Here is a 25937-nt window from a genome sequence, read left to right as displayed (position 1 = left end):
AACATAACGCTTTATTATGTAAGGTCTTTATAATGTACAGCTCTGCAGATTTAATTATGTATTATGTTGCATTTCTGTCAGTAGATCCATAAAAAATGACACACTGGACTTTTAAGACAACTACTGGTCAGAGCATCAGCCACTTCTGGGTGTGAATCCCCAGCGGCGCAGTTCACGACTGGACCAGACTAGAAAAGTGTTCGGTCTGTTATGAAAACACAGTGTGTGTAAAAAAGCTTCCTGCCGAGAGGTTAGACACCATGTAATTTATGCTCAGCACCGAGCATGATTTTTCATCTGAAAACAACCTCTGTCACTCCACTTAACTTTTAAAACCGGCTGCCGTATAAAAATACAACACAAGTTGTTTACTGGTGGTCAAGCTGGACCTAAAGAGATTGTTGATCTAGGGGGTGTCTGAAGGCGCGGGTCTAGGTCCCGGCTGCCGGTGTAAGGGGGGGGGGGGGTGTGCGTACACATGTCAGATGTCACCAGGGTTCTGAATGGGAGATCACCCCCCCACCCCCTTCCCCAAGCTGTTTATGTAGGCCTGGCAGGATTTCCTGCTACATGATGAAATAATTAGAGGCCCAGCGTGAGAGGGCATTGCCATGCCTGAAGTCAGGAGGGCCGATAGAAGGGGGAAGCCAAGTCGGATCGTTTCGATTTCTGAAAGATTGGTTTCCCTCCTCTCAGGAGCCTATTTATGCACCGTATTTATCTTTAGCTGCTGGTGTGATTTTTTTTAAGCTATTCACCCAGAAACGGTTGTTCACTATGCTACTGACCCTGATCTTTATCACCTACCCTCTGGTAGGACAAATTTCTTGGCAGCTATAGCATTAAATTATCCCAAAAAGGCACAAAGACGCTTGTCATTCGAATATATGTGCTTTGGAAAACACAGTGTGAACCACAAAATTGCAAAAATGAACAGCTGTTTGCAGGTTAATTCACTATTTATTTATTTTGCAATTATTAAAACATCCCATAGGTTACATGTATTTGAGTAAATTGGAATAAATAAACACGAGAAGCGTGTTCAAACGCAAATGCACGCTCGGTTTGTTTTAAAAAATCTTCAGGGTAGAATTCTTACTTAAAGTCAAACAGGGTGAAGGGAACACTGGAGTGAATATCCAGAATATGTGGACGTTGGTGTGCCCAGTGTATTATTTTAGTATTGTTATATGATATCATAACAAACCACATATGGTTTAAAACTATTCACCATTGTGGGGAACAGTATGAAAATACATCCGACATCTACGTCAACACAGTACTGGGAAAAAACCCTTGCTTGGAAAGATATGTGTGTGTGGTGATGTCATGTGTTTGGTGTGCATACAGCTGCAGTGAGGTGAGGAGGCTGCTGGGACAGGTGCAGGGCTTCAGCTCTCAGCGTCTCTGTTGTCGTAGCTGAAATAATTGAGTAGATTACTGTCACCGCTGCTGCTTCACGCCTGCCTTCTACTCAAAAGCTGCCTTTTCTTCCTCACTCACTTGTTTCTTTTTCACGTCTCTACACAGGGATGTCAAAGAGCAAGAGAATGCAGAACACGTCAGGAACCCTTTTAGAAAAGTGTGTAAATGGAGTTTTTCATGCATGTATGGTGAGCTCTTTTTAAATAAAGCTCCCAAATGTAAGGAATGAAACACCTTTTGAATGTATGGCATGTGCAATGGGATAAGTGTTTGTTGTGTCTATTTTTCTTTTAGCTTTGTACAGATGCTGACTGCATCACATGTTAAACTCTCAATTTTGTTTTCATAAATGTTAAGGCAACCATGGTAACACAGAAACACAGCATGAAAAGAAATATTACTAGCTCTCTGACAGTTCAGAAATAAATCTGCAGGGCAAATATTATACAGTTTTAGATTTTGATAGAAAATATTAATTAGAAATGTAATAATGGTTATCTAAGATATATAACTGGAATAGGAACAATAGAAAAAAATTCTAATTCTTTAGTGTCATTAAACTAAACAAAGTGCAAAAAAAATCATTATTATTTTAAAGCATTATTATTTTATTTAAGTTACTGTATTAATATAGTTTGCAAATATTGAGATGCAAAGGTTGTCAAAAATCCTAAAAGATTTTTCAAGGTCTAAACGTTTTAAAAACCCAGAAAAAAATCTGCTATTTTTAGCTACATCAATTCACAGTGAATTCGTTTTTTTCCTTGACAGCATTGTGTGATGCTCCCTTAATACACTTAATCTGTTTAAAATGCCAGATGGCACTCTCATTTAAAATATATTAAAAGTAAGTGTTTCTTGAAATGTGTCCTAGCACATTACCTATTTTAAGAAGGGTTGGGATTCTTATGTGTATTGTTATTATTAAAGTTTTATTCATACAGTATGGTACATCCTGTACTGGACTGTTTATTATACAAGACAGCAAAAAATACAATACCAACTGAAAAAATTACTTTTACCTCATATTGTCCTAAAAATACAAAAAGACACAAATGAGACAAATGTTGATATACAGTAAAGAGCAATAAAGAATATAGAGTCATTAAATGTATCGCCACCCTTCCGTGAACTGCCACCTTAACGTGGTGGAGGGGTTTGTGTACCCGAGTAACCCTAGGAGCTATGTTGTCGGGGGCTATATGCCCCTGGTAGGGTCTCCCAAGGCAAACAGGTCCTAGGCAACGAGTCAGACTAAGAGTGGTTCAAAAACCCCATATGATGAAAAAGAACATAAGGACCGTGACGTCGCCCGGTATGGCGCAACCGGGGCACCACCCTGGAGCCAGGCCCGGGGTCGGTGCTCGTATGCGAGCGCCTGGTGGCCGGGCCTTTCCCCACGGGGTCCGGCCGGGCTCAGCCCGAAGGAGCGACGTGGGGCCGCCTTCCCGTGGGCTCACCACGTGCGGGAGGGACATAGGGGGTCGGTGCGTAGTGGATCGGGCGGCAGTCGGAGGAGAGTGCCTCGACAGCCCGATCCCTGGACACGGAAGCTAGCTCTAGGGACGTGGAACGTCACCTCGCTGGCGGGGAAGGAGCCTGAGATGGTGCGTGAGGTTGAGAGGTTCCGACTAGAGATAGTCGGGATCTCCTCTACGCATGGCTTGGGCTCTGGAACCACACTCCTCGAGAGAGGATGGACACTTCATCACTCTGGAGTTGCCCATGGGGAGAGGCGGCGGGCTGGTGTGGGTCTGCTTATAGCCCCCCAGCTCTCCCGCCATGTGTTGGAGTTTACCCCGGTGAACGAGAGGGTCGTTTCCCTGCGCCTACGGGTCAGGGTTAGGTCTCTCACTGTTGTTTGTGCCTACGGGCCGAACGGCAGTGCAGAGTACCCGACCTTCTTGGAGTCTCTGGGAGGGGTGCTGGAAAGTACTCCGACTGGGGACTCCATCGTCCTACTGGGGGACTTCAACGCCCATATCGGCAACGACAGTGACACCAGGAGGGGCGTGATTGGGAGGAACGGCCCCCCTGATCTGAACCCGAGCGGTGTTCAGTTATTGGACTTCTGTGCTAGTCACAGTTTGTCTATAACGAACACCATGTTCAAGCATAAGGGTGTCCATCAGTGCACGTGGCACCAGGACACCCTAGGCCGCAGGTCAATGATCGACTTTGTGGTCGTTTCATCTGACCTGCGACCACATGTTTTGGACACTCGGGTTAAGAGAGGGGCGGAGCTGTCAACTGATCACCACCTGGTGGTGAGTTGGATCCGATGGCAGGAGAGGAAGCTGGACAGACTCGGCAGACCCAAACGTACTGTAAGGGTCTGCTGGGAACGCCTGGCCGAGTCTCCTGTCAGAGAGATCTTTAACTCCCACCTCCGGCAGAGCTTCAACCAGATCCCGAGGGAGGCTGGAGACATTGAGTCCGAGTGGACCATGTTCTCCGCCTCCATTGTCGAAGCGGCCACTCGGAGCTGTGGCCGTAAGGTCTCCGGTGCCTGTCGAGGCGGGAATCCCCGAACCCGGTGGTGGACACCGGAAGTAAGGGAAACCGTCAAGCTGAAGAAGGAGTCTTATCAGGCCTGGTTGGCTTGTGGGACTCCTGAGGCAGCTGACAGGTACCGGCAGGCCAAGCTGACTGCTGCCCGGGTGGTTGTGGAGGCAAAAACTCGGGCCTGGGAGGAGTTTGGTGAGGCCATGGAGAAGGACTATCGACTGGCCTCGAAGAGATCCTGGCAAACCGTCCGGCGCCACAGGAGAGGGAAACAGTGCCCTACCAACGCTGTTTACAGTGGAGGTGGGAGGCTGTTGACCTCAACTGGGGATGTCGTCGGACGGTGGAAGGAGTACTTCGAGGATCTCCTCAATCCCACCGTCACGTCCTCCATTGAGGAAGCAGAGGCTGAGGGCTCAGAGGTGGACTCGTCCATCACCCAGGCCGAAGTCACTGAGGTAGTCAAGAAACTCCTCAGTGGCAAGGCACCGGGGGTGGATGAGATTCGCCCTGAGTACCTCAAGTCTCTGGATGTTGTGGGGCTGTCTTGGCTGACACGCCTCTGCAGCATCGCGTGGCGGTCGGGGACAGTGCCTCTGGGATGGCAGACCGGGGTGGTGGTCCCTCTTTTTAAGAAGGGGGACCGGAGGGTGTGTTCCAACTACAGGGGGATCACACTTCTCAGCCTTCCCGGGAAAGTCTATGCCAGGGTACTGGAGAGGAGAATACGGCCGATAGTAGAACCTCGGATTCAGGAGGAACAGTGTGGTTTTCGTCCAGGCCGTGGAACGCTGGACCAGCTCTACACCCTCTACAGGGTGCTGGAGGGTTCATGGGAGTTTGCTCAACCAATCCACATGTGTTTTGTGGATTTGGAGAAGGCATTCGACTGTGTCCCTCGTGGCATCCTGTGGAGGGTGCTTCGGGAGTATGGGGTCTGTGGTCCTTTACTAATGGCTGTCAGGTCCCTGTACGGCCGAAGCAGGAGCTTGGTTCGCATTGCCGGCAGTAAGTCGGACTTGTTCCAAGTGCATGTCGGACTCCGGCAGGGCTGCCCTTTGTCACCGGTTCTGTTCGTAATTTTTATGGACAGAATTTCTAGGCGCAGCCAGGGGCCGGAGGGTGTCAGGTTTGGGGACGACACGATCTCGTCTCTGCTATTTGCGGATGATGTTGTCGTGTTGGCCCCTTCAAACCAGGACCTTCAGCATGCACTGGGACGGTTTACAGCAGAGTGTGAAGCGGCTGCAATGAAAATCTGCAATGGTCCTCAGTCGGAAAAGGGTGGCTTGCCCACTTCAGGTTGGTGGAGACTTCCTTCCTCAAGTGGAGGAGTTTAAGTATCTCGGGGTCTTGTTCACGAGTGAGGGAAGGATGGAACGGGAGATTGACAGACGGATCGGTAATGCGGTCGATGTACCGGTCCGTCGTGGTGAAGAAAGAGCTGAGCCGCAAGGCGAAGCTCTCAATTTACCGGTCAATCTACGTTCCTACTCTCACCTATTGTCATGAGCTTTGGGTCATGACCGAAAGGACAAGATCCCGGATACAGGCGGCTAAAATTAGCTTCCTCCGCAGGGTGGCTGGGCGATCCCTTAGAGATAGGGTGAGAAGCTCGGTCACCCGGGAGGAGCTTGGAGTAGAGCCGCTGCTCCTCCACATCGAGAGGGGTCAGCTGAGATGGCTTGAGCATCTGTTACGGATGCCTACTGGACGCCTTCCGGGCCCGTCCTACCGGGAGGAGACCCCGGGGAAGACCTAGGACACGCTGGTGGGACTATGTCTCCCGGCTGACCTGGGAACGCCTCGGTGTCCCCCCGGAAGAGCTGGAGGAAGTGTCTAAGGTGAGGGATGTCTGGGCATCTCTGCTTAGACTGCTGCCCCCGCGACCTGGCCCCGGATAAGCGGTAGAAAATGAATGAATGAATAAATGTATTGATAGCACACTTTTTCTTAAACACATTAAAGAAAATATAAAACTATCATGAGAAATCACTTACACTTCTACCTCTCTTTGCTGTGGCTAATCTCAGATTGGAACATTGTTAACATCTTCCGAATCTGAATGTTGCCTCTAAATTTAAGTCACACGACATTACTTAAGTCATATGAGAAAAGTATGAAGAGAAGGAGACATTTGCTATCCATTCATTCTCATTGCTGTCAACAATGGAAAAAAGTCAAACAAGGATGGATGTTTGTTTCATTTTAGCGAGGACTTCCAATAACAAAACATTCAGAAAGTCTGTGTGTGTCTGTCAAAAGAAGTGTACAAACGTACCACATAAACACTCTGAAGGACGAGCTCTCACAATTATTAAAACATCACCCGTAACTGTGTCCCATCAATGAGATGAGACCGAGGGTCGCTCAAAGTGTCCTTGACATCCACATATTTGTTAGGGGTCTGAGGTCAGTTTTACCTGCTGATCTGCCCACCAACAGTCCCAGGCACTCTCTCTCACTCATCACGGCTGTAATCAGAGCACTCCCCTGACTCTGACTGTGTTAGACGCAATGCTGAATGAGGGCCAATGGTAAAGACAAATCACTACCAGATGAGAGCAGGGGGGCTTTACACTGTGCATTTCCTTTCTTTTTTTCCTCAGAGGGGGGCTAAGTGCCCTGCCAGATTTTAAGCACCCTGCAAGAGTTACAAAGACATAAACCTCACAGATCATAGTCAGAGTATATTAATACACGCTGACTTAACTGTCTTATGTCACGGACACAAGCGAAACCTAACAGGGGGTAAAAAGATGTGTAAAAAGGTCCATTTCAATCAAACACCCTATTCAGATGTATATTTTGTTCTGTTCAAATTCTGAAAAGGAAAGATTTTCAGAGGTTACTGGAACCACTCTGAAGTCAACAACGAAGTTCACTTGAGGGTAAAAAGGCCGGCTAGCTCTTTAAATATTAATAAATCATAGAGGAATGCACATCTCATTGTTTATTCAAATGAGTTCAAGTTCAATCCAAGCTGTAACTGAGTAGTGCATGTTGCTTTTCCAGAGAGGTTTCAATGGATTAATTTCTGAATGCAAAGAGCATTGAGTTCGGGTAGATGAAAAGAGTTTTGGCCCAAAGGGTCCTGCTTCCATCCAGCCTTTCTTCTGGAGTATTTCCATTCACATATTGCGGGTTGTCTCAAGAGACAGCAGATCTTTGCAAAATGGTTTTGGGGTTCATGTTTTAGCCTCATTGTTACACTACCTTTTACAAGTAAGGATGACTTCAAAGCCGTAGACGTCATTCGCCTGTCAGGACTGAAGCTTGGCCACGGAAGGTCTGTCAAAGCCTATTGGAGGGATTTTTTTATTTCTTCTGAAAGGCTAACATTCAAAGTAAGATTTTTTTCAAAGCTATCATATTGAACTTTACAAACACATTAATCATCCAATAGGAAGTCTTTCATTCATTCTTAAACACAGCTGTTCGGCTGATCCAAAGTCCTTCATTAGTGCCTGTTATTTTGAGCTTTGATGTCAACTGGAAAAAATCTAATATAATACAGTATACTTTTGTGATTTGTATCACTGTTGTCCTTCTCAAACCTCTTATTTCCTCCATATTTTTTTGTTGTTGCCAGAAATCGTTATTATAAGTCACACTTCATGTTTGTCACACAGTCACTTCATGTTTTGCAAATATCTATAACCATAACCAATGAAAATTATTAAAAAGTGCTAGTCAACTTCGACATACAGTCTTTCTTTATTGTAAAAGTACTGTTTTTTCCATTTCCTGAAAAACTTTTTGGACATAAGGTTTTATGCACAGTTTAATGCATATATGTAAAATTGCTACTTGCTGCAGACTGGCATACAGTAGTTCTACCAGAAGAGGCTTGGTGAACTAACCAGCCAAACCCAATGATGTTGACCTAAGCCACATCCTAATACTATTAACAAGGTCATTCAGAACCACACTTTGTACCGGAGGTGAGTCACCCCTCCTTTTTGGCGACGAGACAAAGCATTTGGATGGAGTCGAAAGTTACAGGGGAGACAGAGAGACAACAGAGACTTAAATGTATGTGTTTTGGGTATTACTTCCCTGTCGTGCAGGTTGTAAATCTCTGTTTCCTGTGCTCTGCATGATAGCAGAGCCTCGGAGCCCACTAGCTGCATGGGGAGCTGTCATCGGGTCCATTTCCTCAGCTACAAGAGCATCTGAGGACTGCTCTCTGTTGACACGCAACAATCACAAAGATGTCGATAGACAATGCCAATTTTATCTGGAATGGGACATGAATGACCACTAGACACAATGGGGATTGAACCCTCTTATCTGTATTTGCAGATACGGTATAAATGCAAACATGAAAATAAACAACTTTAAAAACATGTTAAAAGATGCAAATAAAATTTCTGCTTTTTATTTTTGGGTCACTGATCATATATATTAACACAATCAAATGTTTAATCAAAGAAAATCTAATATAAACAATTGACAATAAAAACAAATTCTCAAAATATCAAATAAATTATTTTAATTCAACTTAATGGTTTGGTGTAAGGAGGCAGACATTAATTACTTCAATAAATAGGAAGAGGTCAAACAGAAACTATTTCAATGACATTGCAGGAAATGGTTTAAGTCAGACATTCCGGTGTTAACAAACATGATGAATTATCCTTGCAATGTTTTAGACTACCATTAAAGTCATGATGCACAGTTGCTTCAGTACATTTTCCCTACCACTACTGTTTTATGCACATTGTTTTCCCCTCAGTGTCTGGAGACTGTCGTACATCTGCCAAAGGAGGTTTCTTTTTCTGCGCTGGCCGTAGCTGCAATGCCAGCAGAACTGGCGAGGAAACATGACCACAGCGCTCCCGATCAACCTGTCAGACCCCATTTACTCAAAGTCAAGGAGCTCTGAGACCCCTCACCTCCTAGACCCTCAGTGTCATGTTTCAGCACAAAATACCCCCCACCCCCAAACTTCCATCTGATCTTAACTTCATGAATGAAAGTTAATGAATAAAAGAATAGCATTTTAAAAACTAATGATTGAAGCTGGATGTGTTTCCTTTTTTTGCAATCTTATTTGTTTTCTCTTTTCTTTTTGCATTGCGGGGAAAATATAAGGATGTCTTCAAGTTCAAAAGTGCAGGATGATAAGGAAGATGTACTGTTCACAAACAAATTTTGAGATTGGCATTACAATAGAATGTATTTTGGTTAAATTAATAATTAAAATAATTTGTATTAGTTGTATCTCTCCTGACAGCTCCAGACAATCTTTCCACCCATCTCAAGACAGAGATAGAGGCAAAGTTTTCAGTAAAGATTCAGTTATATTTTTCGGTGAGTGTGATTCTCAAATGTTAAGAGATGTTGCCATGTCCCACAGAAAAGTTTATCTGACTTGTGGAATGAAACAAGATGAGCGATAAGGCTTGCTCATACAAAAGTGGCTGCAAATGGCTATCGATTTTACAATGAGACTTCCTGTGTATCTGTTCTTACATGAAATCATTCATGCATCTGGGCATTTATTGTGAAAGACGGCGTAGCATGTCCAATACAACTGAAAATCATAAAACAATTCAAGCAAGAATAAACATAAAAAATTCTATTTTTAGAATTTTAATTAGATTAGGATTAGCATTCCAGAATACTAACCCAAATGCCAAAGTTTAGGATTTCTTCATTGTACTGTAATATAATGCCGCAGTTCTTTGAATTATTGAGAGATAAGATTAAACGTTGAAGCATGAGAATAAATGAGAACTACACCATTTTAGCCAATGATGTAATATTTCAGCTCACATTCAAATGCAAACACAACAAAATTATCACATTGTATTGACCACCCTCCTTTTTCATTTATGGTAATGTCAACATGAAACTTGTCTGCAAAAAGCAATAATAAAGCACACAAAAACTGCTTTGTTCATTTGAAAGTATACACAAGAAAAGAAAGTCTCCCTCGAGAAGAAAAATATATATTTTAAATCTGCTCAAGTCAAAACAGAAAGTCAAAGTAAAAAGGTCACCCTCTTTGACTTGACTGACACATCTCAAATATACCCAGACTGCCTTACATCCTCCACGTCAAACAAACCAATCCAAATAGGCAAGAATAATCTGTATGGAAGCTGATATTATTGCTCTTGTAATTAAGATGTCATAGTCTGTTAAAATTCAGATATATGAGATGACTGAAATTAAATAACCTCTGTTCATTTTAAATGCCAAGAGATAATTAATATAACCCCAAAAAATATCAGAATTATTTAACAGTGGTGGACAAAAAGGTTATATCAATTGTTTGAAAAGATAGCTATATATATATATATATATATATATATATATATATATATATATATATATATTATATATGTGAAAGGTATGAGTGAAAGCTTTGAAACAATTCGTTATAATGTTGATTGAAATATATAATTAATTATTTTTATTTTGTAGTATTATAATTTAATTATTCTGAATTACCTTATTCTGTAGGACAGAGCAGATCATGTTTAAGATGAAATTGTGCAAACATTTATTCAGTCAGACATTAGAAAGACTAGTAAAAATATATCAATAAAATAATAAAATGAATTACGAATAGAGCAACAAAGAATAATGTCAAACAAAAATGAAGAATTCCAAATAATATTAGTATAAGTAATATTATATAATAAAACTTTGATATAGAACGTTTTTAATAAAACAAAAAAAGTTTATATTAATAATGATATATCATAAAATAAGCAATAATGTATTTTAATGGGAATGTACACTTAAGTTGTGTACGGTATGTGTTAATGAGCAGCGAAGGAAACAGCTTATTATGAGCTGGACAACCTGCGAAATAACACGGGAAACTGCCATGACGAAAAAAAATAGTTGTTTGCAACCAGAATCATGTCAATTTTACAAAACGTTTCAATATTTCAATATTTCTTCAATATTTAAACAATGATAATGATAAAAATAATTACAAAAGTATTGCAGATGTAATGAGTTTAAAGCAAAAACATAACTTTCACGTGTAATAAACTTAGAAAATACATACAGATTGTTTATATTTAACACAAAATTAGTGTCGAAAATACTTTTTCAACAAAACTATGTTGCGTTGTAAATGTAATAAATATGATGCCACTAATAGTTTGGCTCTTTCTTCTGCAACTCTCAGAATAATAGGCGTGTGTAAATGTAACAGGGAGGTGCGGCCAGGGGAGTGAGAAATTGCAAGAAAAAGTACCACCCTCGCTAAGGAAAACAAAAATTAGAGTTAAAACATGGTCACGACGTGCATTCAGCTACTGGATCCATATGGATTAATTCTCGTATCATAGGAAATCTGAAGGTGGACAGGCTACTGGACAATGTACTGGAAAAATGAACAAACCACATCGAAAGATAGCCCAAGCAAAAGCACAGTATGTAAACAATCTAGTAAATTACTTACATTTAAAATGTATCACGTCTTTTTTATCTTGTTTTAAAAATAAATCCTGATAGGTGATCTTATTTTTTGTTCAGGGTATATGTTGTAGGTGATTATTGAACAGTTTATTTAAAATAATCTTTTAAAAACAAAGCTGCATGGACTATTTTAAAATGTTGTTGTATGTCTCCGATGTATTTACTATATGTGTCAGCTCTGATACCCATGACTTGACTGAGTGTGAATTACGGTACCATCCTCAGCTGTGCCTCAGGCAACGCCTGCGTGCAATTAATATAAATTGAGTCATCTTGATTTCTTTTTCTTCCTTTATCGAGGCAACAGTCGGTTCATTAAATGGGAGTATAGAAATATTTTAAAAGCATATTACTACAAAGTTTTAAAACAAAATCAGGCAAATTTACTTGATGAACTTGGGAAAATGGCATAAGGGCAACGCGCTATTGAAAGTGTCAGAAAGGAATCCGATTAGGCTACCTGAAGCGTTTAAAGTGTTTAAATGAAGAGGACGAAGCTTTGCCTGGAAAGCGCGTGTATTTCAAGAAGTCTGCATGGGCTTGTAGTTACACCGAGAGGTTGTCATGGTAAAAAGAGCGAGAGGCAGCTAATGGGTCGCTCGGGCTTCGAGGTTAAAAGGCGGCTGCGTTGGACGAGCGCTCATACTGTGTGTTTGAGCTGCTCTCATCATGCCCGCGGGCAGTGGAGGCTCGCTCCTCTACACACCTGACACGATAAGTGATACCGAGGAAGACCAAATGGTATTTAACAACGACAACACTATTTTTATGGATTTGTGGAGCTGGGGAATGTCTATTTTTGTGATTCGGGCTTATGAAAGTTACTTGACCTGGTGCTCCAAATAGCTTCTTTCTATTGTTTGCTAATGTTCATTTAAAAAGGTCTTGGCGATTTTTAATGTATATGTTGTGATGCGATATTTATATTATGCATTGTTTTGCTTTGTTTTAAGGATAAAACTGAAGAACTGTTTGAAGAAGTATCGTGCTCGTCGTCGTCTTCGTCGCCCAGCTCTTCACCTCATGCCATGACAGAGAAAGCCATCTGTACAAGTTGTGGCACTGAGATAGTTGACAAATATCTGCTAAAGGTAAAGAAAAAAATCTGTCCACCGACAAAGAATTATATGCTTTTCTTATACATTACAAATTTTTTCAACTCGTGACGCTGCGGGCTACCAAAATGCCAGGAGTTTTACGTGTTTGTGGTTTTATTTAAAAGTCATTTCCAAGAAAGTCATGAACGGAATATTGACACTTGATTTTCAAGTCATTTTTAACTTTAATAATGTTGCCGTAATCGTTTAAAGTTTTTTTGACCTCAGGTGAACGACATGTGCTGGCACGTGAGATGCCTGTCTTGCAGCGTGTGCCAAACATCTCTGGGAAGACACATCAGTTGTTATATAAAAGAGAAGGAGATATTCTGTAAACTGGATTACTTCAGGTAATGAAAATGTAGCTACTATTTATTCTTTATATTCGCACGTATTAAATGATTTTAAAAGTCGGCACCACTGCGCAACAAAGGCGACCATATATATTAACGTGGAGTTAATCGTTTGACCTCGTTGTTGGTCCACAACACAGTTTGGTCCAATTTGTTTACTTCCCTTTTAAACTATTGATGCTACATTGCGTTGTCATGACGTTCGATTACTTGTATTCCCTAGATTCGACAATAATACACCACTTTCTCCTGGACACAACAACACTAAAACGTAACGCAAAAGCTTGTTTACCTTTTAAGCATGGAAGGCCTTATAGCAGATTTGTTTCTCGTAGGAAATACGGAACGCGTTGTGCTCATTGCGGCAGAAACATCCACTCAAATGACTGGGTCCGTAGAGCAAAAGGCAACACCTACCACCTGGCGTGTTTTGCGTGCTTTTCCTGCAAAAGGCAACTGTCCACTGGAGAAGAGTTTGCACTGGTGGATGAAAGAGTCCTGTGTCGCGTGCACTACGACTGCATGTTGGACAACCTGAAGCGGGCCATGGAAACAGGTTAGATACCCAAACGCGTATTTTGCTTCTGCTGACGCTCACGGAACGGAGTTTTTTTTTATTGCGTCTCCGTTATTGTAGGTAAAGGGGTTAACGTTGAAGGAGCAGTTCCATCGGAACAGGAAGTAAATCAGCCCAAACCAGCCAAGAGGGCACGCACAAGTTTCACAGCTGATCAGCTACAGGTTCGTCTTGAAATCCACACGTTCTTTTGCCAATGACTGTACCCAGTTCACGGATTCATTTTTCTTTCCTCTAGGTAATGCAGGCCCAGTTTGCTCAGGACAACAATCCAGATGCCCAGACTTTACAAAAGTTGGCAGAAAGAACCGGTCTTAGCCGGAGGGTTATTCAGGTATATTGCAGTTTATTTTTGTGAGACTTAAGTCTTTTTGGTTTGTATGCTGTTTTTGGCATGTATTGCTAGTACTGTCCCACCTTACTCGATGGGAAGTCTGGTTTGGTCATTGAGCCCACTGCTGGATTGAGTCTTTGACACAAATACATTTTATCATTTAATGTGTACATTCATAAACATAATTTATACCAATGTTGTACGGTGTCAATCTGCATCTCAGGTTTGGTTCCAGAACTGTCGAGCTCGTCATAAGAAGCACGTCAGCCCAAATCACTCTTCCACGGCGCCAGTGTCATCTCTGCAGGCTGCCAGACTCTCTCCTTCTCTATTAGATGAACTTCAATACACTGCTTTTGCTCCTGTGGACACTCCTATGCTGACTGCCCTTCACTCATATTTGGATGGTACATTATGCTCCGATGGAATATTACATAATTGGTTCTATGAGCTGACCTTTTGTACCTAAACGTGAAATTTTGTTTTTGTAGTGCACTCTCCCAATTCGCTGGTGCTGCAGCCTCTCTTGCCCCACTCGATGACACAGCTGCCTATCGGCCACGCCTGAGATGCCCGTCGCCGCATTGTCGGTCAGGTCAGATGATGGGATGGGAAATATTTGCTCCTCTATTGACTGAGTATTGACTAAGACCCAAGTTACTCCATCTTTCATGGGTACTTACTGAAGGATATCTATAGTGCGACGATTTAAAAAGAAAATGTTTTGAAATAATTGTGAAAAGAGCCTGAAGTTTTTGTTTAATATATATTATATATCTATATAGTGATGGAATAAATGGCATTTAATTTATTTCTTGTATGTGACTCAGCACTTTGTTTTAAAATAAATTTACCATGGAATTCTTGGTTTCTGGTTTAGTCGATGCACATTGTTTGGTGGTTTGGATCTGAAAGCTGAAGAAAATCAAATAAAAATCCACTAAGTTACAACAGAGCGGAGTTTTTCTTGTTCTAACTAATTTCCATGAGGGTTTGTTGGTTACTCTGTTTACGTGGTATCTTGGGTTTCTGTTAAATAATATGGTTTAATTAATGCTGGTAGTAACAATCAAACATTAAACTTGTTTGCAATTTGTCATACTAGTTTTCTGTTTTCACACCGATGTTTGCATAACTTCTTCAAAAAAATATATTTGAGCACAGAGAAAAATGCATTGACGTTTTAAAAAATTGTTCAAATCAAGAGCATGCACAACTTTATATGATGGTTCGAAGAAAACAAGTCTACAGATCCTAAAATGGCACATATGGATGCGTGATTGTGTTTCTGAGGATCTTTAGCGAGCTGGTTGTTTAAAATATGGTTGTGTAGCAGATCCGTAATTTTTCTCCAGGTCTAAAGCTGTAAGCAACAAACTTAACTTGTTTTAGCATCACAGGTGATCTGGACCTGAAAATATAACTGGGTTAAGTGTGCAAGCCAGCCAATGGTTTGAGCGATTTGCAAAACTCTTCAAATCAAGGGTGTTGATGTTTTAATGCAGCATAATGGCTGTTTGGTAGAGGGAATAGAGACCAGAGAAATGTTTGTTGGTGAGAGATTCATCACAGCTGTGCGGTGTGGTTTGACAATTTAGGATGCAAAAAGTGCCCCTGAGGAAATAATTCTGTGAATGTGCCATTCTTTAAATAGTTTTATTTAAATATAAAAGTTGTCATTTTTACTTTTGTGGTACAAAAAGTACAAATACAATAAATATTAAATGGAAGAACATTACAAAAGTGGTTAAATCCAGGATTGTAAAACTCTAGCACTAAGCTTGACTTTTACAGTACAATAATTTAGATGTCCTTTCCTTAGTTTCAAATTGTCAAAAACCCAAACAATCAAGACCTTTGATAATGGTTTGGGTCTTTATGCTTTTTAGGAAGTTGGAGTATGCACACTCAGAACTTTATACATGTACATTTATTGTCCTTCACCACCACCTCTCAATAACTTGAACTACACAAACAGCCCTTTGCTTATATAGAGTGCTTAACATCTTTTAAACCAATATGTTAATGTTTGAATTTTCAGCTGAAAAAATTGACATGCATGCATCTAATGGTTAATACGGTTTCTCTATAATATATATATTTAAAGAATCATTCAGTAATTAAATTTACATTTGAATAGCTATGCAAGAACAGCTCTACCTCTGTGTAGTTTGAGTAGAACTGGAGCGATGATCTTATAAATGTGGCTTAGACTTATTCTTTTGCCCAAATTCCTAACACGTGATTAAAAATGATGATCTGGAAGACTATAGCAAAACAATGTGCTATGGTATTTACTGATAGTAAGTGGGATTTTGCGACTCCTATAGAATATCAAAAGTGGCTCAATAGGTGCAAAGTTATACTTAAAATGCATCTTTGCATTAGGTTTAGATTGTGGGCTTTTAAATGATTTGCATCCCCGCTGTAATACTGAATTTTAAAAAGTGCAACAATCAAAATGATCATCAGACTGTAGATTATTTTAAAACCATTAACGTTTTCATTGCACAAAAATATTGGTTACTACAAATTAATGTTAATAATGCTGTGAATGATCCTTTACCTTAAAAATCATTTGCATTTTGGTATAAAGTACTGTATCTGTGCCCTCCTAAGCAGGTAGCCATGGCTGGTTTGTTAAAATCAGCATTTTTCTTCGCTACATGTAAACTTCAGATCAAGATTCATCTAAGGGCTGTAAAACCAGCCCAAACTGTACTTGAGAAGTTATAAAAATGTACTGTAATACCCCATAATTACTCATTTTCTTTTCAGTTTTGAGAGTGTTTAGTCTACAGCAGTTTTCTACATTTCAGTTATTGACTGACCAAAAAAGAACTGCTCCGACAATCGTAATATAAGGCAGCACTCATTAGTAATAGGCAAATGTGCTAGTTTGCAGTGTAGTGTCTGTAAAAGGCCGAAGGTCTGTGTCCTGGATAAGTTGCTGTTACAGTGCAGAGAGTCTTTGGTCTTTTTAGGTGGGTGGTCACATTTCCGTTTCCATAATTCACAGCTCCCTTTACAGTACATTACAGCCAATATGTAAGTCGATGAATGTTAAGTATTTAAGCAAAGGTATTCTCTTGTACTCAATTTTATCCACGTGTCTTTTTGGGACTCTGTTCGGGCCTTCCCAGAATCCTTTTCAGGCCAGGAGACATGAGGAAAGGCTTGGCTGGTGTCCCATCGTTTCTCTCCAAATCTTCGCCTGTGAAGGTCACGCAGTGCAGTGGGATTGAGATGGAGGTAATGGGAAACAGTGAGGAAAATTTTTGCTTGCAGTGTGATGGGCAATCAAACGCACATGCAATGAATTTTAGATTTACTTTGTCAACCCATAAAACCCTTGCTATGATAGTTAAGTAAAAAAAGATATGTATGCATATTTTTTGGGGGGGATTTAAAATAAGTGCTTCAAAATACTTTCAACAGTATTAAGCTTAATATTTATCCGCAAACAATCCAAAACTTTAAAATTTATATTTTTGCCGTTTCAGTGAGGTTAAATTTACAATATGTTCAGCTCATGATGGCTGTTTTACACACTAACGTTTTATTAGTTTGAACGACTTTGTGACTACATAAATGGTGGATTTCTATGATTGCTTTATTGATGATCAACATTATCTATATTTCTAATTTATCATATTACAGAATAAATGCAAGTCGAAATACTTACAGAAACAAAGGAACAATGTGTCCACGCACATTGCATAGATGCTGAAAAAGCTGTGTGCAATCAAATAGGAACCGAATATTACTGTCTGTCGGAGAGCGAGAGAACAGCCAGTCAAAACACCATCTGAACAAGCAACTTTTGTAAGTAAAAAAAACCCGAAATTGTAACATAAATAAAAAGAGGCATTTCTCACCAGGAGAGGCACGCAGTAGTAATTCAACACTGGAACTTCGTCTTGGATGATGGGTATCTTGCGTGTAAAGAGCAGAAATGCAATGACACCTGCAAGACACATGATGGACAGCTCATCCACAATGCCCAGAAGACTGCTGCAATGTTCAGTGTGTGCTTTGACACTCATACACCCCCTTGTGGTAAATTACTGCATGCTCAAACAATGCACCAAAGAGAAACAATAAACATGAGAGATGTGATTCACCAACACTCACCAACACTTCCTGCTATCAAAAGTTTTCCAAGGAAGAGCAGGAAGTCTGTCACTTTATCTAACACCGCCACCCTGCAGTACACGTGAATAAATTCAGTAACAGACTGACCAATAGTCATCTAGCCTCTAGTGCACTAAAATACACACTCACCTCACTACATTCCTCATCAATAAATAGAACGCCTCCCGCGCTGAAGTGCAAAAGTTCTTTCCGTAAATGGCAATCTAGTATGAACACACACTGTGTAATTTCATCACATCAATACAGGGATGTTACCTTGAGTAACACTAAATATGTTACTGGTACTTCCAAGCGCACTTGTTTGTTTATTGGAAACAACAGAATAGGCGTTTCTCACCATGATATAAGCATTCCTGTTTATGAAGCGTATAAATCGTTCGAGACACCAGAAGCAGCATTTTAGACAGCAGACCAGAAAACGTGCAAGCACATTGTGAGCTCCTAAACACACAAACAATTCAGAATCAACAAACAGCAAGTGATTAACTTTCATCAGGACACTGCAAACGCATCTCAAATAAATCATTCTTCGTCCACCAAAAAAAGCCAATAATCTATAATGATTCCAAAGATATTTAAACGGACAGTTCTCCTAAAATTTTAATTCTGTCATAATTTATTTATCTTCAAGTTGCAAAATGTATTTATTCTGATGAACACAGAGAAGGATATTTGGAAGAATGCTTGAAACCAAACAGTTCTTGGCCACCATTGACTACCATAGTTAATACATTTCTTTGTTCTGTGGTACACAAAATATATTTTGAAGAATGCAGGAAAACAAAGTTCTGGGGCACTTTTGAATACTGTTGTAAATTGTCCTACTATGGTTGTCAATAGTGGTCAAGAACTGTTTGGTTATAAGCATTCTTCTATATATCCTTCTCTGTGCTCATCAGAACAAAGACATTTATAAAGATTTGAAACAACTTGAAGGTGAGTAAATTAAGACAAGATGTTATTTCTTGGGTGAACCTATCCTGAATACAGTATTTTTCGGAATACAGTATTTTGTTCTTTTAAAGCTTTTGTGGTTTATTGCGCCTCTATTTATTATATATCAATATTCCCTAATCACTACTTGTGAATATCACCGACCTTTTAGTTTGTGATCCAGGTACTCCAGTATGACACGGATGAGTTGGACCACAGCTAAGATGAGTGATCCAAATGCAAGAGACCCTGTGTGATACCTATGAACAGCACAGGTGAGTGTATATGAAGACAGATTTTAAGCAAAGCATTGATATAATAGGGCACGTTGAAGCAGTACCGTAGGGCCCTGGCAAAGGAGGAGAACACTGGGCAGGGAGGGATGTCTGCAGGCTTCTTCTTGGCCCAGTAATAGGAGGCAAAAGCTCCAGCGATGGTGCACTGACCTAGCGCAATGATGAAATTCACCAGCCAGAGGAAGACCAACAGATTACAAAGCTGCAGGATAAAGATGTGGCGGTGGTACAGGCTCTCGCCGCCATAAAATGCGAAAAGACACTGAGCGCCCGGACATTGCTTGGTGATGTTAGTTCTGTTGAAGTTCTGGTGACAATAAACAAACACAAACAGTTTATTATATTCTATAAACTGTTTAGTACAATACCTTATATTTATAGTTGTGAACTATTGCTTGGACAAATGTCAGCTTGATTCTGTTTGCATAACTTAAATTGGCTTGTAAATGATACCAATTTAATGCATATTGCATGCTAATACCTCTGTCTGAACTAAAAGTGACACATTTTATAACACATTTTGTATTTTACAATAAGATTAGTAAAAATTTAACTAGAAACAGATTTTAAAAGAATTCACTGTTGAGAAAAATAGTAATAATGTGAGTATTATTGTTTTATTAAATTTGGAACAGCAACGGTCTCACCTCAGGACTGCAGGTCAGATTCGCATACTTGCAGTTGTGAAGAGGTGATGTAACTTTGTAAACAGCATCGCCAGAAGATGCAAGAAATCTTTGGACTTAATTAAGGACTAAATAAGTGAGATATTCCTAATTAACTTTAATATTGACATTACCTCTCTCAAGAGAACTTGTACTTTACGTTTTACTGCTGTGATCCTTCCAGACATCAAAGGTAGGAAGTTCATATTAGTAGCTGTTACAATACTGCCATCTAGTGGACGTAAAAAACAAAAGATTTGTAAATCTGTCTTGTCTAGTAAACACCTTTGAAAAAAGTAAGATTCTTGTTCTAAACTCTTAAAGCACAGTTTTGTTCCATAAATGTTAAATTGGGGATACACTGCAGTCATGGCCCAGTAGGAGATACAGATAGCCAGCAGCACAAATGTGATGATGGGATAGAACAGAGCAGACGTGATGTAACTGATGGCCCTGAAGATACACAAACATTTGAACGTGATTTTTTTGCGCGTCCATTAAATCATTTATTTACCCTCATGTCTTTCAACTGTGTGACTCCTTCTTCTTTGGAGCGCAAAAGAAGATTTTTTGAGAAATGTCTCAGTGGTTTTGTGTCTATACAATGGAAGTCAATGGATTACAATGTTGTTTGGTTATTAGCGTTTTCCAAAATATCTTTTTTGTGTTCTACAGAGGAAAGTCACACAGGTGACATGATGGGGAGCAAATGAAAAAATAATTTTCATTTTTGGTTGAAAAAAGGAAGAGAAAGAGACTCACTTGCTGCCCTCCTTGAGCAGAGCGATAGCAATACGAACCCGTTTTCTCAGGAATATGAGCATGATGACTATAGAGACTTCCGTAAGACCCAGGGTGACCACTGAGAAGAAAAGACAGCAGAACAAGTAAACAAGGAGGAAAGTGCAAATGTCAAAGCCATGACTTGCAGTCTTTGTGTCTTACAGAAGATGAGCCAGGTCTGGCTGAGTTGTAAATAGACGTGAAGATCCGCCTGAAAGCCGATGTCAGAGATAGTGACATCACCCTCAGGGGTCTCCCTGAAATATGTAAACTCCCAGTAACAGTGCCAGATGCCTACAAATAAGAGACGGACTTTAGAAATGATAGTCCAAATTTATTTCCTCCCATTACAGTCTGTTTACTGACATATTCCTGCTATTGATTTGCATGGTTTTCAGGTTGTTCAGAGGAATAAAAGGTTTGCCTTTACAATCAAACGTTACAACGTTTTACGAATGCTGTTTTATGTTGAACTGAACTTCATGAACTTTTCCTCCACTACCTTGACCAACATGACACAAGTACTGATATGAAAACTGACCGTAGGCCACCAGCAGGATAACAGCGATGATGATGAACCAGAGGAGGAAGCCTGCGGTGAAACGCAGCATCAGGATGAAGATGAGACTGATGACCAGCGCTAGGACCAGCCCTCTGTCACACCCAAAATAAAAACTCATACTGTAAATACAGTACACGAAAACATCACCAAATATGTGTATCATTTGGATAACACTACCATTAACCACTGTAAACAGTTTTGTGCAATACAATTCTATGGATTCGATGCTCTGAACATCTTTCTATTAATTATGTGCTGAGGTGAAAAGTGCTTACATCACTATCCAGTACCAAGAACTGGCATAATCCTCCACGATCTTCATTCCAACTTCTTTGGCCTCAAGGATACCTGTAATACCACTGCAAACAAATGTGTGCAAACTATCATTATCTGTAGCTATAGCTTAATCCCAGTCATGCTCATATATGGTCATGACACACAATTGCTCTTGAAGTATTGCTTTAATGCATGTGATCGTGTCCATAATTCATTGGAAATGGAGTGAGCAGTTGGTTGAAATTCGCAACCTCACCACAAGATGCCACTAAATGGCATGCGCTTGTGGAACCCTGAGCATGTGGGATTTCTTGGCTTTGAAATACACAACTAAATAGTGACAAATGCATTATTGAAAGTTCTTTGAACAGACAAGGCAACCAGTCAGACAAACTCAAATTGTGTGAAATGTGTCAAGTGTGTAGTATGCAGTGTGATTGATATACATACTTAGCTGCATCCCTAAGTTCAGTCACACTTCTTGCTGTGTCCAGTGCATCTTTAAAAGCTGTTTTGTTAGCAACTGTTAATGTGCCATTTCTGGTCATAAAATCTGGGAAGCAACGCTGCAAAACTGCCAAGAAAAATAAATATATGAGTGTATATCAGTGCAAACGTACTAAAACAGCTGAACATTTACAATGCAAAGTAGCCCTAATGAGCTAAACCACAACTGTGATATACTGTGGGCCTACTCACAAAATGTTCAATTAATCAAGTCACTAATAAAATTTGTAAAAGAAACAAACAGACTGCACTTACATGGTCGGCTCGGCACTATCATAGACGGGCAGTCTTCATCTCTTAGTACTTGTGCAACAGACTGAAATGAGAAAACCTCTTTACATCTGTACTGTATGTCAGCACATTACTGTCAAAGCTGATGTGTGCCTTACACATCCCCAACAGTGAAATACCTGACATCGCTGAAACATAAGCAGCACGGCAACTGTAATTGATTCAAAACACTTGCTGTTGGTGTCAAAATCAATATACATACGTCACCTGGACATAATGTCCCCATAATCTACTCTTAATGCTGAATGACAGCAGACATCAGCTCCAATATGAAGCACTTTAAAGCAAAGTTTACAGTTCTTTAAATACGCCTTGAACAAAACCATCCAGGAGCAAAAATACACTTCAGAGTGACATCTATAAAGCCCCGAAAGAGCCTGTGGAATTATCCTTGTCAGACTGGAGAAAACCGCTCACTTTTCAGATGCTTATGACTGTGAAATACAGAACTGAAAGAGACACTGTGGTATTATTTTTTATAGTTCTTTGAAGAGATGTATACTGACTTACAAAAACAAATCTTTTAAATGCATGTTTTAGGATAAATTATATTACTTGGAGGTTGGTTATTGTTTGTTATTTGAGTTCTTTCAAATAAACTGTCAGCTTTGTTTTGTGATGTTATTCCTTAAAATGTAGCATTTATGTGGATTATATTGCTCACATCATTTAGTACTGAAGCATCTGAATAGAAATGAGTTCATATTCAAATGTGAACACTTTGACATCTGGTAGAGATCTCTAGATTAGAATAAAAAAATGATATGATTAAAACTTTAAAAAGCAGTAGACTAAAGTTTTAATGTGATTTTAATTGAACTTCATTGCTATCTATGACAAACAACTGAGAAGAATCTTGTTTGAATTTTTATTCAGATAATTATATTTTTATCATTTAATCATGGCCAAAGTCTGTAGCTTTATATTTGTCACAGTGACTGACACATCATTAGGTGTCTTTAGTAACAAACGAACAACAACTTAACAGCCCATTTCATTACTCCTCATCCTCACTCCATTTGGTGCCGTTTCCTTTATTGAGCTCCACATCTCATCTGGATGTTTAGTGATTTACCTTTTTGGGGTTGTTGAAGCCTGGTTTGCAGAATTGCTTGTAGTAGTCCCAGTGGCTCTTATTGAAACTGTCTAGGATCTGCATATCAGTGTAGGTGGCAAATCGATCTGGGCACTTGGATACACACATCTAGTGATGGTGGAGAAAAAAACATATGTTTAGGGCTCTTAATGTCTGTTCTTACTGTCTGTTGAGAATTCTATTAATTCTGATCCGAGGACAGATGTACAGTATTACCTGAGTAGTAGGGCACTGGAGGTTAATCAGTACAGATGGGCTGGCACATTTAAGTATGTTGAAGTAGAATAATATGGCTTTCTTTCTATGGAGAAAAAGACCAACATGCGAATCATATCGTGATCCACTAAAACTCTAACCAGATCTACTAATATGTGTTATCTGGTGCTCTTTTACATTGAAAGATTTTCACAGATGACAACATTTGTTGTTTGGCCAGTAGGTGTCAGTAGACCTTTACACATTGACTTGTGGAGTGTATTGGGGTAGAAATCACTTGCTTTTGTTCTTTGGTGCTTTTTATTCTTTATTGAAACTCTCCACAGTGTCAAAATTGCAATAACAGTCAACCCTTTGTCAAGACTAAATACTCATTTTCATGTATTAAGTAGACACAACATTTTTGATATGGGCATTCCTATGGAATCAAACCCCATACAATGGCATTACTAGTGCTTTTCCAGTTGAGCTAAAGGAACAGAGTTTGCCCTGACCTGTTCAATAACTGAAACTAGAATGAAATGTTTAAAATGGTGATAAAACCTCATTATGTTTGGACAAAGGACAGCATTAAGAGCTTGTGTCAGATACCCCCTACCCATAATCCCCTAAGCCACCGAGGGCATCTCCTAATTAAGAACTGCACAGATCCAAAATCTTCAGAGAAAACATCTCTCCTTCAATAGCTGTGCATAACAAACACTCTTATCGCTGTGCCCCAGCTTTCCTAATGAGCAGGTTTTTATTTTCCCCAAGGTTATGTGGTGCCAGTCAACTCAAAACTCCACTGCACTAATGCATGTAATGTAGGTTTTTGAAAGGCAGGAAAAAAAGAATGATGAGCTTTAAATAAATGAAAGCATACGGACAGTCAGATGAAAGCTGATGTTTTTATTGGATAGGGTATACTTTATGTTGCTTCTTACACGAAAGCTTATAATTCACACTTACGCATTAGGTGTGCCCTTCTGCCCACAGAACTGACCCGTGCTGTCTGTGGGGTAAATCACTTTCCTTGGGTCCCCATGAATCCAAGCTATAACAAAGAGAGGTTAATGTAGTCGATCAAACCTCTTATTTCAGTTTGAACTTAAGAGTTTGTGTTGTACATTCCAGCCCTGATCCTATGAATCTTTCCCAAGGAAATAGCGGCTTTCGATTGTAATTTAATTCAACAGCTATATTGGACCGGATGAGATCAGTTCAGGAGTGCACAACCCGGGATCTTTGCAGCTATCTAACTTAAGCATAAAATAACTTTAGGTAATAGCACTGACTGTACAGCTCACGAAAATTAAACCCATAAATATAGGGGGAATTTGTGAACCTCTCTGTGAAACCCAGGCTAAAATCAAAATTTGAGATACTGTAAGAGAATGAAAAAGTTTGATTGCAATCATTCATTTAACTGATTTAAATCGCTGACATGACCTTACTCCGTTTTAAAGTTTAATTTTCACAGAATGTTATTTACAATTTGTAGAAAACATGAAATCACAAAAAAATGACTTTAGGTGGGTTTTTACGGGCAGGGTCACATTTCAGTTCCATTTTGTGATGAATCAGAATAAACTTCATTGCATGTGGGTTACATGTAAGGAATGTAATCCCACAAAAAATAGATTCATTACAATATTGATATTAATAAAGACATGACTATAAACATAAAAAAAATAAGAATCAGAAAAAATTAAATGTGCAATAGAAATTGATACAGAAATTGGTAAAAATTGTTCTGAATGAAACTGAACTCAAGAAATCCAACATTCAACAGCTCTGCGTGAAGTCACCCGCCGAGCGAAGTCTATTAAAGATGAATTTACAGAGCTGTGAAATTACTTCACACTACAATGCCTCGCTTTAATGCCAGAGTTAAGCTGCAATAACAACTTTGAATCTGGCCTTTGAAACTGTACCACTGTTTGCATGATACAAAATTCAACAAGTTGATATTATTATCCCTAAACGAAGCCATTTATGTTCTAATATGCATCAAGACACAAGTAACATTTTCTCTGTGCCCACACAAATCTCCAGATATGACTGTCAGCAAGAACACACTAGAGGTGTTCCTAGAGGATGATACCATTGGTGATTTCATCATTTTCCCTGAAAGGAGCAAGATTGGAGTGGGCTTTTTTTGAGTAAGGAATGGGGTGACATCATTCCTTTACCAGGGGCAAAATGAAGTAATGCAATTATGTCCCCTCCCGAACCCCCCATTAGCATCAACACACACCACTGGCGCCCAGACCCTCATGCTGAATGAGCTCATGCTGCAAGATTAGACCACCATGCTACAAATAGTGATATAAAGGTAAAGCTATAGTAAAAATGACTCATGGAGGGATTTGAGCAGCACTTTGCAGGTTGTATAGTCCATCGGCTGTGAGGCTAAATCTTTGTTGACAATCTAAACA

The 25937-nt window shown here is 39.9% G+C and overlaps 2 protein-coding genes across 3 annotated transcripts in view; one reads left to right on the top strand and one right to left on the bottom strand.

The window, feature by feature from the left end:
• The first annotated feature begins 11169 nt into the window (after positions 1–11169).
• lhx8a (LIM homeobox 8a) lies at positions 11170–14835 on the top strand. 2 transcript variants are annotated; one of them, XM_079451981.1, is made up of 8 exons: positions 11170–11330; positions 12330–12467; positions 12702–12823; positions 13162–13382; positions 13464–13567; positions 13642–13737; positions 13961–14144; positions 14229–14835. In XM_079451981.1, exons 1-8 carry the CDS (start codon positions 11277–11279, stop codon positions 14303–14305), a joined length of 996 nt encoding a protein of 331 aa, XP_079308107.1. In that variant the 5' UTR covers positions 11170–11276; the 3' UTR covers positions 14306–14835. The 2 variants fall into 2 exon arrangements, with proteins under 2 accessions (XP_079308107.1, XP_079308106.1); XM_079451980.1 differs by lacking the exon at positions 11170–11330 and adding an exon at positions 11664–12117 and having other exon boundaries at positions 14229–14691.
• Positions 14836–15375: 540 nt separating this feature from the next.
• Positions 15376–25937, bottom strand: part of slc44a5a (solute carrier family 44 member 5a) — a 41852-nt gene continuing 31290 nt past the window's right edge. Inside the window, exons 4-22 of the mRNA XM_079453473.1 lie at positions 24469–24553; positions 23518–23602; positions 23281–23409; positions 22170–22230; positions 21858–21981; positions 21407–21490; positions 21111–21223; positions 20732–20863; positions 20549–20648; positions 20147–20239; positions 19769–19856; positions 19166–19428; positions 18991–19085; positions 18230–18333; positions 18022–18095; positions 17872–17942; positions 17616–17704; positions 17423–17507; positions 15376–16951 (exon numbers count right to left, since the gene is read on the bottom strand). Coding sequence (XP_079309599.1) covers positions 16839–16951; positions 17423–17507; positions 17616–17704; positions 17872–17942; positions 18022–18095; positions 18230–18333; positions 18991–19085; positions 19166–19428; positions 19769–19856; positions 20147–20239; positions 20549–20648; positions 20732–20863; positions 21111–21223; positions 21407–21490; positions 21858–21981; positions 22170–22230; positions 23281–23409; positions 23518–23602; positions 24469–24553 — 1988 coding nt within the window. The 3' untranslated portion in view covers positions 15376–16838. The remainder of the gene's footprint in view (positions 16952–17422; positions 17508–17615; positions 17705–17871; positions 17943–18021; positions 18096–18229; positions 18334–18990; positions 19086–19165; positions 19429–19768; positions 19857–20146; positions 20240–20548; positions 20649–20731; positions 20864–21110; positions 21224–21406; positions 21491–21857; positions 21982–22169; positions 22231–23280; positions 23410–23517; positions 23603–24468; positions 24554–25937) is intronic.

The sequence above is a fragment of the Barbatula barbatula genome (assembly GCF_947034865.1).
Source record: "Barbatula barbatula genome assembly, chromosome: 3".
Taxonomy (NCBI): domain Eukaryota; kingdom Metazoa; phylum Chordata; class Actinopteri; order Cypriniformes; family Nemacheilidae; genus Barbatula; species Barbatula barbatula.
The sequence above is the reverse complement of the archived record's forward strand: the minus strand, read 5'-3'. Positions and strand labels throughout refer to the sequence as shown.